At 40.5% G+C, this 13,577-nt stretch overlaps 1 protein-coding gene across 2 annotated transcripts in view; it reads left to right on the top strand.

The window, feature by feature from the left end:
* The window catches only part of LOC117516171 (protein arginine N-methyltransferase 8-B), a 79,697-nt gene that overhangs the window by 43,415 nt on the left and 22,705 nt on the right, over positions 1–13,577 (top strand). For both annotated transcript variants that reach the window (XM_034177073.1, XM_034177072.1), the window contains exons 5-7: positions 980–1,122; positions 1,235–1,322; positions 5,357–5,472. In XM_034177073.1, the coding sequence (XP_034032964.1) occupies positions 980–1,122; positions 1,235–1,322; positions 5,357–5,472 (347 nt within the window). The remainder of the gene's footprint in view (positions 1–979; positions 1,123–1,234; positions 1,323–5,356; positions 5,473–13,577) is intronic.

The following is a 13,577-nucleotide window of genomic DNA, read 5'->3' as shown; positions in this document are numbered from 1 at the left end:
ACAGCTGTCACTTATCGCCTACGACAGCTGTCACCAATCATCTGATCAGCAGTGGTATATCAGCAAGACGACATCTCCACCTCTTTGCCGAGATATCGCAATACCGAGGAGGTAACGTACTCAGCCGACTTTGTTGTCTTCCTGACAGGAATACCTGTTACTTTGTGTGTTGGATAGCAGATATTTTGTTTCCTTTTTTCCGACGAGAGGTGGAGGTGGTTTTCCACCATATGTGTTGCTGGGTGCAGACGCACCCACATCTGTTTTTGTTCCTCGCCAGCAGTACCAGATCCGACAAGCGGAGGCAGTGGCCACCTGGGAGTTCGGGACTTGGCGGCTCCAGTATTCCCGGGGTTCGGTGGCGGAGGAAATAGTGTGGTTCCGGTTCTGCTTTGGACAGACGTCTCTTATCTTCGAGCCTGCCCACGTGACACATTTTTGTGAATTGACTTCATTGACTATTATTGTAATCTGCTGTGTTTGTTGTGCTTATTCACAACAGTAAAGTGTTGTTATTTGACTTCCTCCATTGTCCGTTCATTTGCGCCCCCTGTTGTGGGTCCGTGTTCCTACACTTTCCCAACATCAAGTTTCACTTTATATAGGCTTTGAAGGATTACATCAAAACTACTTAACGGATTCTGATCAAATTTTCACCAGAGATACATATTAGGCCATGGAAGATTCCATTAAATTTTGGAGCTGCTCCTGATCTGAATCTGGATTCTGGATAAAGATTTCACTTTATATATGCTTTGAAGAATGACATCAAAACTGCTTCACAGATTCTCACCAAATTTACACCCAGAGAGACATTAGGGCATGGAAGATTCCACTGAATTTTGGAGGTGATCCGGCTCGAGATTGGTGGATATCAGAAATCTCTGGTTGCTCTTGTTTTGTCCTTGTTTCTTTAAGAAACAATGTCTCTATGTGTAACCAGTATAGGGAGACTTAAATTTTATCTTATGTGTTGCAGTGATTACCATTTTTAAAGGCAAGGTGGAGGAGGTGGAGCTTCCAGTTGAGAACGTGGACATCATCATATCTGAGTGGATGGGCTACTGCCTCTTCTACGAATCCATGCTCAATACCGTCATCTTCGCCAGAGACAAGTGGCTAGTACGTTGCACAGACCCTCACAGTTCGGTATGAATCAAAGTCAAACACAGACTTTTATAATGTGTCCAGGATTAATTTCTGGGGTTATTTCTTTGTTTCATCTATCAAACAGAAGCCGAGTGGATTAATGTTTCCTGACCGAGCATCTCTGTACGTGGTGGCAATAGAGGACCGGCAGTACAAAGACTTCAAAATACATTGTAAGTTCTGTCGGAGTGCGTTTACCTTTTTGGCTGCACCTGTTGTACCTACTGCAGCGCTCTGTTAAAACCAGGACTATGTGTCCACACTGCAAACGCAGCACACAACAGTCAGCACATTTTGCTCTCACAATGGTGGCTGCACTCTTGCACAACCTTTTCAGAAGTGCAAATGATTTTGAACTTTTCCTCAGGCACAACACAGTGGGTGATAATTGATCATATCAGTAAACAAGCCTCTCCATCTGTGAGCCGTCACCCTCGATAAAACCCGCCGGGAGGAATGTGGGCGATGTTTTGCTGCTGGACACAAAATATTAGAACAGTGCCGAAGTCAGCGCCCAACCCGTATGACAACAGAACAATGACTCCACAGGCCTCCTACTCACACTCCCTCATACAGCCGAGACATTACACAACCACTGTGGAGCAGATAACACTGGGAGGAGTGATGGATGGTGAGGCGTTTTCTCAGGACGACTGTGCAACTTTCCGCAAATTTTCATAAAGTCTGTGGTTCACTGTGAACCCTGCAAGGTACACAAAATAAAACTCTAAAATGAGACATCAAACCAACATGTTATGACCATAATTGTATGAGCTCAGTCAGGAACCAGAGGGTGTCCATTTTAGTGACATCAGAGTCGCATCTCTGCTTTTTGCAGATGATGTGGTTGTGTTTGCTTTATCAGGCGGTGACCTCTGATCAGCACTGAGCACGTTTGATGCCGAGTGTGAAGCGACAGTGAAAAAAAATCAGCACCTCCAAATCTGAGACCATGGTCCTCTGCCAGAAAAGGCTGAACTGTCTCCTCTGGGTCAGGGGAGAGTTACTGCCTCAAGTGGAGGAGTTTAAGTATCTTGGGGTCTTGTTCACAAGTCAAGGTAAGTTGGAGTGTGAGATCAATACACGGATTGGGGTGGCATCTGTTTTACAGAAACCATACCAAACCATCGTGGTTAAGAAGGAGCTGAGCCGAAAGATGAGGCTCTCAATTTACCAGTCGATTTACGCTCCTGTCCTCAACTATGGTCATGAACTTTGGGTAATGACTAAAAGAATAAGGTCATGGATACACGCGCTGGAAATTAAAATTCCCCATCAGGTATCTGGGCTTACACTCCAGGACAGGATGAGAAGCTCAACTATCCAGGAGAGACTATGAGTAGAGTCACTGCTTGTTTGCATCAAAAGAAGCAAGTTGAGGTGGTTTGGACATCTGGTGAGGATACCCCCTGGTCGTCTCCCTAGGGAGGCATTCCAGGCATGACCAACTGAGAAGATTTCCTGGGGAAGACCCAGGACATGCTGGAAGGATTATATTTCCCATATAGCTTGGGAACACCTTTGGATCTCCTGGGAAGTTTGAGGACTTGGCCAAGAAATGGGAAGCATGAGATGAGCCTCTTGGTCTGTTGCCATCACGATCCAGACCCGGATAAATGACAGAAAATGAACGAATGAATGTATGAGGTCATGACCACTGCGAAGGAAACAAAATGATCTAAAACAATTCTTAAACTTTGAGGAATAACATTTCACAGACAATTAATTTCCATGGTTTTGGTGCCTTTATTGGAGAGGAAATGTTTGCCCATCTCGATTTTGTATACTGTGATCTCTGCAGAATCAGTAGATAGACTGATTGCAGCACTCATGCTGAGCATGGAATCAGAGTGTCTGAGTTTATGATTATCATGGATCAAGTCTTTCATTGACTTCCTGGAGTCAGCCATCAGAAGTGGATCTGTACGTGGTGAAAGTGTCGACAGTAGCAAGAGAACAAGAGAGAGGCCTGTGAAGAGGAGGTTTGCAGGAGAGCAAAAGTCCAGGTGTTTAGGGTCCTGATGCTTCCTGTCTGGCTATATGGTTGTGAGACTTAAAACACTGACAAGGGATCGAAGGAGAAAACTTGATATCTTTGGTACTAAGTCGCTTTGGAGGATCCTTGGATACAGCTGGAATCACTTTGTGTTAAAACGAGATCTTACTTAAAGAGACTCAGATGAGGATTATCATTACCATGGTGAGAGAGTGTCAGCTCTGGCATTTTAGACATCTGACACGTTTCCCTGGTCATTATCCAGCATGCAGGTGCCTCAGTGTTGTGGAACCTGGTGGTTGTAGAAGGCCCAAGGAAATGCCCATATTTTACCTGGCTGTAGCAAACAGGTCATTACTTTCATGAGGTAGGGATGGATGGACCGATTACAGTCCATGCCACTGGATTTAACTTAATGTGACTCAATCCTGTGCCTCAAGCCACTGACATTATAAAGTTGGAAAGTCTAAGTTTGATTGAACACGATGAATGCCATCATATTGCCTTAAGATCAGTCAGCACTGATGTGCTTCGACATAGGTATGCGCACATACGAGCCTCCATTAGTTAAAATGCTGCAAAAGTTCAGCTGTCCTCATTGAAAACGCTAATGCTCTGTTGTGAAGCTTTTATTTCCACACAAATTTAAGATTTTCCGATTATCTACACTGGGCACATTTCCTCAATAAATGCATACCAAGCATCTTGTATTTTAAAATGACAAGTTATTAAAAACACCGTTTCCATGGCAGCAGTGCCCTGTAGCTTTCCAGCAACTTTTCTGTTGGTTCACTGTGTTGCAAAGCTCCATCTGGAAGTGTGAAGTTTACACTCAGCTGCTGAGACAAGTCCAAATATTGATCATAAACTTCTTTCTCTGTGGGCAGATGCCCCTCAATGACCTTTAGACTGAGTCAGAAGTGGGTGCCAGTGTCAGACTGTAGTGTGGGTCACTGTGGGCCGAGTGCCACCTTGGTCAAGTGAGCAGCAAGAAATGCAAATATAGTACTTTGGCAAGAAACGGGACGCTTGTGAGTTTAAATGGCAATATTTTCTCCTTTTTTTGGGGCGGGGGGGGGACACACAAAATGGACTCTGAACTTTGCGATCTGTTTCATGCAGACAAACTGTTTCATTCACACATGGAGTAAATATTACCTGTTCGTTTCAGTCCAATCCATCATCAGAGTCTGACTGACACATATCCACATAAAGCACCTGATTTTGGAAAACAACGTATGAAAATACTTTTGCCGTGGTGGGAAACGTAGCATTTTAAAACAAGTCCCTCTGTGGTTTATCTGCTCTGTGAATAAGCACTGTGACTCTTTAAAAGTGCCATCGCTGTTGGTGCGATCAGCAGACGACTTGTGCGATCAGGTCCTGAAACGTTGTGATGACTTTTAAAGCGCCGTTGCTGTCGGTGTGATCTCACTTGATTGTGGTTGACTGGCGCTTTAAAAGTTTAAATCATCACAGCGCTTCAATATTCAGGTCATCACAGACCTGATCAGCGGACCTGATCCAACCAGAACCAGAGCTTTAAAAGTTTAAAGAGTCACAGCACTTCATTAACGGCAGCATTTACCACAGCCAGACTCATCAGCATTCTGTATGCAATGAAAATGATCCACAAAGACAAAAAAAAATAAGAATAAAATAAAATAATGTTAAATAATAAAATATAAAAAAATAATGTTAATGTTAAATAATGTTTCTGACCCGCACCGCACCACACCGTGCCGTACCAACCCGAACCACTCGGTGGAAACGGGGCTGTCGGCACACGCTGGTCATCATGGTGTGACAGCTGCAATAATGCCAGCGTTTTTAATAAATGGTTTGACAGGGACTAAAGCAACCATACGCTACTATAAGCAAGTCAAAGAACACAACCACGCACCATCACACACCAGCCTGCACAGGGACTACGCCAAGTGTGCGCAATTTTCCAGCGTACTCCATATGCATATGAGCGCAATTTGCAAATAATGTCCTGCGATGAAGTGATTTTTTTTCCCCGTCATAACTCATAACTCCCAATGGTAACTGACGGGTTACAAATGAGCACCTTTTCAAAACTTATATTTTTCCATTAAACTGGATTGCTTTCAGTCTATGTGAATATTATTAGCTACAGCCAGAAACATTTTTGGTGTTTCTCAACACTTACTCCAACTTCCAAGGTCACATGAGTCCTTTATTCACCAGGGTGGGAGAACGTCTACGGCTTTGATATGACCTGCATTCGTAACGTGGCCATGAAAGAACCGCTGGTGGATGTCGTGGACCCCAAACAGGTGGTGACCAACTGCTGCCTCATCAAGGTCTGTAAAACATTTGGCTGATGGTGTGTTTTTCTCAAGCATTTAATTCCAAAATCGTAGTGTTCTATGTGTCACAAATGCCCAACAGGCTGCATGGATTAATGTCAGGAATTGAAAACAACGTCGCACTGGAAGAACGGGACGTGTTGTAACTAAAGTGGTACTTTAGTATTAGCATATGTGGTCATGTGTTAGTGGTTGATAGTAACCATTCGCCCTATTGATGTTTCAAATCCCGCAAAACCTTGGAGAGGTCGCTGCGCTGTGAGATCTCAGTAACATTGAGAACTGCATTGAGACGCTCTGATCACGCTGCACTTTAACCGCTGCACACGGACAACAGCATTAACTTCGCAACATAAATCTATTTTTATATTGTGCCTAAAACTCTCATGAATATATTCTCTGGGTTTATAGACGTTGTTATTGTGTTAGTTTTATGTAAACATGCGAGAATCACAGGTTGTTTCTCCGTTATTTTCAATGGGAGCTACTGTGAGCTGCGCTCGCTTCCTGATCATGTCGTTCTGGGGGAAAGTGAAGTTTGCTCTTTATCATCTTGATTATTGTTCTTTACAACACTGTTTGTCCTCTTTGTTCCAGACTAATATATATAATATGTCTGAAATTTGGTTTGCGTTTATTAAATTCCACGCAGATTAAACGTAGCAGACGTGGATTATTTGTTATAATTGTTTTAGCAAGTTTTCAGAGTATCATGCAGCAGTCTCTTATTACCATGACGAAAAGCATAAAAAATTACATTTTTGTAGTGTAATATTCATTTACAATTGTCATCATGTGGATTCTTTATGTTCTTTGACTGCAGCGACTCTCTGGCGTGCAAGGGATTATGGGATACGTCAATAGGGCGACTTAGCAATGAGCACTAATAGCCCACAATAAAGAAAATGCTAACCACAGTTAACCTTAGCATATGTTACCATGCACTAGTGGTTGATGTTAACCATTAGCATTGACTAGTGATGGCCCACAATACAGAAAATGCTTATCACAGTTAGCAGTAGCATTAGCGGTTAACTGGGTTTATGCTATAATAACATTGAGCTTAACAGCATACGCAAGCTACGGTTGAAGTTTTTTTTTTGTTATTTTATCTGTGCTATTTCCCGTTGGTATTAATAACAAACATAAATAAATAAATAAATACACCTGACCTAGTGGGGGTTCTTGTTAGCGTAGCGGGCAGCCATGTCTATGATACTGTAGGGAAAACAGTGAATATTGTACTGACATGTTTCTTCTTTGGGTGTGACCACTTTAAATTCAATAGTTTTAAACACCTTTGGGAGCTTTTTACAATCTTGTTAACACCATTAGAGTATGACTCTGCTACTGTGATATTTTTTAAAATTGGAGTCGACTGCAGCCTAAAACGACTGATGTCACATCACCAACATAGTCACACAGTCCATGAAAACAAATAAATATCTAATAATTGTTCATATTGTAATAAGTGCATAATTTATCGTAAAGTTGTTCAATGTCTTGAAATCTTAATGATTACGATAAAATCATCATAGTTGACATCTCCCAAAGACATGGGGAAAACATGTAAACTCCATAAAGAAAGGAACTAGCTGGGAAGTGAATCCAGAAGCTTCATGCTGTAAGACAACAGTTCTAACCACTGAGCCACCATGCAGCTAAAAGGAGACTGTGTGCATTGTTGGTCCTTCAGTTGGATGTCCTGATTGTACTAAGGGAGAGTTTCCCAAGAGAATGTAGTTAGTCTGAGTCTTGCACAGCTTGAACTTTGTTCATAGTGGTTCTTTAAGTCGTACAAAAAATAAAGCTCAGCGTTACAGTTCAAGCAGGAGTTGTCAGGAACCTCCCACTAGTCCTATAGGGTCCACTAGTCCTAGTGTTAAGGAGAGCACATGGAAGTTGTTTTTATATTTATGGTAGGCTATATGTTGCACTAAAGTAATGTTACAAAATTGTGACAATTAAAAAAAACCTAATTTAATTATGGTGAACTACCATTATTTGTTGATTTTCAATTCAACAGATGTATAGACACCAGAACAATTAAAGGTGATTAATGGTGTATGTCAACAGAATCATGTTTTCTTTTTGGAAATTAAACACAAACTGGATCTGGTTTGTTAGCTATTTGAAAGTATCACATTTATTTGTGAACTTTAAAATTAGTTTGGGGCTGTAATATACACCATCAAATAATATAAAGAGGTTAGGACCATTGGACCCTCCCCAACTTAACTTCTGTGACATATGTCACAAAGTCTAAAATGAGTCATTACAAATTACATGTTTGAAACTACAAAGGGGCGTTTCTACATTCAGTTACAGAATTCTGAGACTTTTAGGATGTTTAGCACAAAAAACAACTATCTAAATCTAAAAATTCTAATTTAAAAAGTGACCCCTTTCATATGTTGCTGTAATTGAAACATCAAACTGTCTTGAAATCGATCTTAACACCATTTATTTTCCATTCAATGGGGCGGTGCCTCTCTGATTGTCCTCTATCCACACTGCTGGTTGATGCAAAAGCCAATTACAGCATAATCACTACTAATTGCTACCCAGATAATAACAATTAAACAACATAATAAACCACTGTAAACATTTTTCTTGCCTGCTTCTTAGGAACGCTGCAACAAGCAGCAAGTGAAATGACCTCGTCTAATTGGCAGAATTAATTATGCAAATTAATTATGTAAATTTTGGCCTGGTATAAGAAGATGAATGACAGACGTGACGTCACTGATGTGTGTGATGATGCGTGGTGCTGCGCGCTGTGATTACATACGTATAGCGTGACGTGCTGCGGCTGTGTGACCTTGGTGTGTTTCCCTCTGAGCTGTGTCGTGCATGTCAATAGCACCCGAGCTTATCTTCCTGATTGGTGTTCTTGTCATGTTGACCTTCTTATCGCTGGCATTGACTGGGCGGTTCTAACATAGCTCACGTCTGTCACGGTGCAGTGTAGCACTGCGATCACAGCTTTGATTTCAGAACTGTTTTGGTTTGGACGAGCATTTCATTTTGAACTAGCAGAGAGTGCATTTCTCTGCCAAGGTCCACTGTTGGTCTTTTCCTGTTTTTAAACCTTTGATCCTGATCACTGATCTCCGTTACTGATTGGCGGCCTGTGATGCCAATACTTATCCCTTATCATTGATCTTTGATCCTGACTCCAGACGTTTGTTCAATTATATAGCACCAAATCACAACATAAATTGCCCCAAGGCTCTTCACAAGGGTAAGGCCTAACCGTACCAAACCCCCCGAACAACCACGTAGGCAACATTGAGCTTAACAGCATACGCAAGCTACGGTTGAAGTTTTTTTTTTTGTTATTTTATCTGTGCTATTTCCCGTTGGTATTAATAACAAACATAAATAAATACACCTGACCTAGTGGGGGTTCTTGTTAGCGTAGCGGGCAGCCATGTCTATGATACTGTAGGGAAAACAGTGAATATTGTACTGACATGTTTCTTCTTTGGGTGTGACCACTTTAAATTCAATAGTTTTAAACACCTTTGGGAGCTTTTTACAATCTTGTTAACACCATTAGAGTATGACTCTGCTACTGTGATATTTTTTAAAATTGGAGTCGACTGCAGCCAAAAACGACTGATGTCACATCACCAACATAGTCACACAGTCCATGAAAACAAATAAATATCTAATAATTGTTCATATTGTAATAAGTGCATAATTTATCGTAGTCCTATAGGGTCCACTAGTCCTAGTGTTAAGGAGAGCACATGGAAGTTGTTTTTATATTTATGGTAGGCTATATGTTGCACTAAAGTAATGTTACAAAATTGTGACAGTGGTAAGGAAAAACTCCCTCCTGCTGTTTGCTCCCAAGCAATAATCTTTGAACCTAATCACAAAACTACATTGATCTCAAAACCTTACCAAGGAGGTTATGCTCATGTTGTCAATTGTCTGTCATAATTATAGGAGTAAAGATGAAGGGGTGGACCTAGATCTATGATCCTGATTACTGAACTTTGATCCCTATCACTAATCTTTGATCTTACCTCACTGAGAACATTTTGCTTTTGTTGCCTGTTGTCTGTGTGACATAATTATAGGAGTGAGGATGAAGGGGTGGACATTGACCATTGATCCTGATCAGAAATCTTTGATCTTAGAACCTCACCAAGTAGGTTATCTTTTTGTTGACATTTGTTTGTCTAATATAATTAGAGAATCAAAGGAGTCAGGATCAAAGGCGTGACTTAATCTTTGATCGATATTCTAATCTTTGATCCTCGTCACTAGTCTAAGAACATTCCCAGAAAGGTTATGTGTTCATTGCCATTTGTCTGTCTGACTTGATTATAGAATCTAAGTTTGACCATTGGTCCAGATTGCAGATCTCTGATGTAATCTGTTATCTTTGATCTTATCTTTGATCACTTATCACCAGTGGTGGGCACACTTCCGATAATCCGATAACAGATAATTATCGAAGATAATGTTTTCTTTATCAGATTATCTTTTTAGATAACTTTAAAAACCATTATCGGACCAATTATCTTCCGATTAATCTTTGGCCGATAACTTTTAAACCAATAAACAAAATAAACAAAGCTGAACAGCGACAAGCATTTTTAAAATTAGTTTAGCACTCACCTATTAAAAGTTTTGTAACAGACGCACAGCTATAACCTTTGCAAACAGAAGAGAGCCGCTTGTATAAAAAGCATCTCAAACCTCTGCAGACAAAGGAGAAACAGCCCCAAAAGAAAAAAAAAACATTTCCTTTAATACCATACCAATAGGCTGGTGATATCACCTAAGTCATCCAGAGGCATACATTTTTAACTTATGGTTCAAATTTTAACCAAACACATTTTGGACAAGTTATTTAAAATTACTGTCATGTCTGAATTTTTATTAAGTGAAAATATCAGATATATGTTTTAGTTTTAAAGTAATGTGCTAATTTTTAAGGTTTTGTGAGCACATCCTGTGACCCGCAATGCATTTTGGGTAGGATGATGTAATCTCAGTACATCACAACAGGACAAATGCATTTCAGACACTCTGTTCAGGCTCCACAGACAACAGCATTAAACTCTAGTGCCTAAAACTCTCTTGAATATATTCTCTGCATTTATAGATGTTTGTTTTATTTGCGTTTGTTAAATTCCACGCATTTTAAATGTAGCAGACAGGGATTGCTGTATCTGGAATTTTGTTTTCAAGGCCTCTACTGCCATCTACTGGTCAGTAGTGTTCACTAAGCGTGTGGGAACCAGTAGATAGTGTTCTATTTATTTTGACCCTGGTTATGTCAGATGATTGTCAAATCAACTTTTTGGCTTTGCAAATGGCTTTTTTTGTGTGCAATGAATGTATACATTATACAAGTTTCACTTTTTTAATGGAATTACAATCTTATTTCTTTTTCAATTTCTCCCATTTTTTGCATCCAGCCTTATTTCCTTTAGAAATTTCCTTGACAAATAATATCTATCTATTAGGACGTCAGGTGATGTGTAACACATATACATGTGTGTGTATATATTTTCCAACGTATCCCCATTGATGAAACTTTTCATTTTCTGCCTGAAAGCTTATTAGATGAGTGTGTTCAGGGCTCCGTTTGTTTACAAAATACACACACGTTACAGACCTTGAAATCCAACAGCAGGGATTGATATTATCCAAAGATTTATGAACATAGAAATTAACGTGCTTACACTTTATCATGATTTTCTCCGTTGTGAGATATAAAAGTGTCTTATCGTAGCGTTCGTGTGTATGTACATTATAACGCAGCGCACGAGCGACGTTACGATATTCTTCAGAATGACAACATACGCAACATGCATCCAGCAGCATACACGTTGATAGACAACTGCCTGTAAAGTTTTTTTTGGCAAGTTATAACTTTCTAAACAGCGTAATTTGTAATGAAATCCGCTTCATTTATGCGGCTCTTTCGGCACCATGTTTGTTTTTTCAGAGACAGCAGTAAGCTCCTCCTACCCCTCCAAACGGAGGGATTTGTAGCCCTTCGCCTCGCTCCAAAAAGAGAGACTCAGCCAGTGTTTAGCAGAGGCACTTTTACCCAGAATCCTTTGCGATCTGTTTGTTACAAAACCTCAGAATTAGTGCATTATTCAACATTAAAAGATATATGTTATATTTTAACTTTGTACAAATGATATAATTGACATTAATGGAGTTATATCAGTATTAATGTTATTTATAATCAAAACCATAAGTCAGCATGACTTTATTTTTCAAGACCTGCGCCTGACCGGAGTGTCGTAATTGATAGAGAGTTGGCTTTATGGCTGCTCTCGGAGTACCTCTGTGCTGGGAGCTCTGGAATAAACAAGAGCTTCCAGCAGGGGCCAAATGTTGAAAGAAAAGTGTGGTCTCATTGTTGGGTCTGTTGTTTTTAGTATTATTATAAGCTATTAAATTTGTTCTACTACTAGTTGTAGATGTGTCAGAGGTAATATTGGAATTTATCTGTTATCGGTTATCTGTAACTTCCGATACATTTTTGGGTGGTTTATCGTTTTATCTTTATCGAAGATAACTTTTCAGTTATCTGATTATCTGTTATCGAAGTTAATTTTTTGGTTATCTGTGCCCACCACTGCTTATCACTGATCCTGGATACTCATTATTGTTACTGCTACTTACCTGTCTGACCTGATTAAAAGATCAAAGTAATCAGAGATTAATGGCATAATTAGACTATAATAATCAGGATCAAATATCATTGATGAAAGGCAAACTCCTCCCCTGGATCCTGATCCACAACAAAATGGATTTGTCCTTGAGCCACAGTGTACCTCTCCACCACATTTCTTATATGTTTACGTCCTTCAGAGACATGCTGTAGACCATCTGAACAGGAAATAAACCAAAACAGATGAATGACAACTTTAAAAAAATGACCCGTTTTGTTAAGGTGGGTAACTGAATGTTCTGTATACTTCAGTAAGAAGTATTCTGCTCTGTCACAGTCGTGTGACAAAGGAAGCCTGATACCCTACTGCCAGAATTTACTGTCTTCAATGTGATGACCAACAGACCTCAAAGTCGTATATCTGATGCGGCACCTGTAGGACCTCGTTGTCTTTAGACTGTCGCTTGAAGCTTTGATAACACTACTCAATGAGCGGTATCAACCTCGAGGAAACGCTCTATCAGCCTGCACCATGCTGCCCCTGAAACGTTTGTTCTACCACAAGACTAATTGCAACAGAGTAAACATCGCAGTGGATTGTATTGCCATTTTCAACTTTGAAATGTGACTTTGAGAAGTTGATACTGCACAGCCTGAGTGAATACCTGCTAAATGCTTTTATGCGAGTGATTACTGGATACAGAGAGCAGAGTAAAGCTGACATTAATATTGCATTGTTTTTATTGCCTGCAAACACAAGGCACATTCCTCCACACCTAATGTGGCATCTGGCGCCACATCCAAAAGGCCCCTGCTAGCAATGAGTGTATCTGTTAGTGCTGGCAGTACATGAAAGAAGATTAGCACACCTCCACCTATGTATTTACCCCTCAGCACAGGTTACAGGTGAGCCGCGCTTCCCTCAGTTTCAGAGTAATCATATCTAGCATGTTATTGCTGCAGCAGTGTTCACACGACATTACGGTGCGGCGGCTCTGGAACAGAATGTTCTTCCACCCCCTTAGGCTCAGCAGCAGGATGTGTATCAGATATCGTGTTAAACAGACTGGAACTGGCTGATTTTTACAGATTTAGGAACAGCCGGAGCCTGACCATAGAGATCCCAAACGACCCTGAGAACACCGGCTTCTCCTCGTACGTGTAGGTTACTGGCCTCATTCCAAATGGTTATTAGGACAATACAAGGGTCCCTGGGGAAGCTGTAATTGTGCCGCACTGTCAGCTAGAAGTGTTTTTCCCTTTTGTTGGATCAGATAGACACTTAGGCCCATAAATATTTGCACAAGAAATACAAAGTTTGTTTTGGTGTCGACCACATAAAGGTTGAAAACAAATTAAGACAATGGGGTCAAAGTAAGTACCATCAGCTCTTAAGCCTGGAGGCGTGGACCCTTTACAACGCAGTGGTTGAATATGTCAATAA

This window comes from Thalassophryne amazonica, chromosome 8, assembly GCF_902500255.1.
Source record: "Thalassophryne amazonica chromosome 8, fThaAma1.1, whole genome shotgun sequence".
Lineage (NCBI taxonomy): Eukaryota > Metazoa > Chordata > Actinopteri > Batrachoidiformes > Batrachoididae > Thalassophryne > Thalassophryne amazonica.
This window is presented reverse-complemented; position numbering and strand designations above follow the sequence as displayed.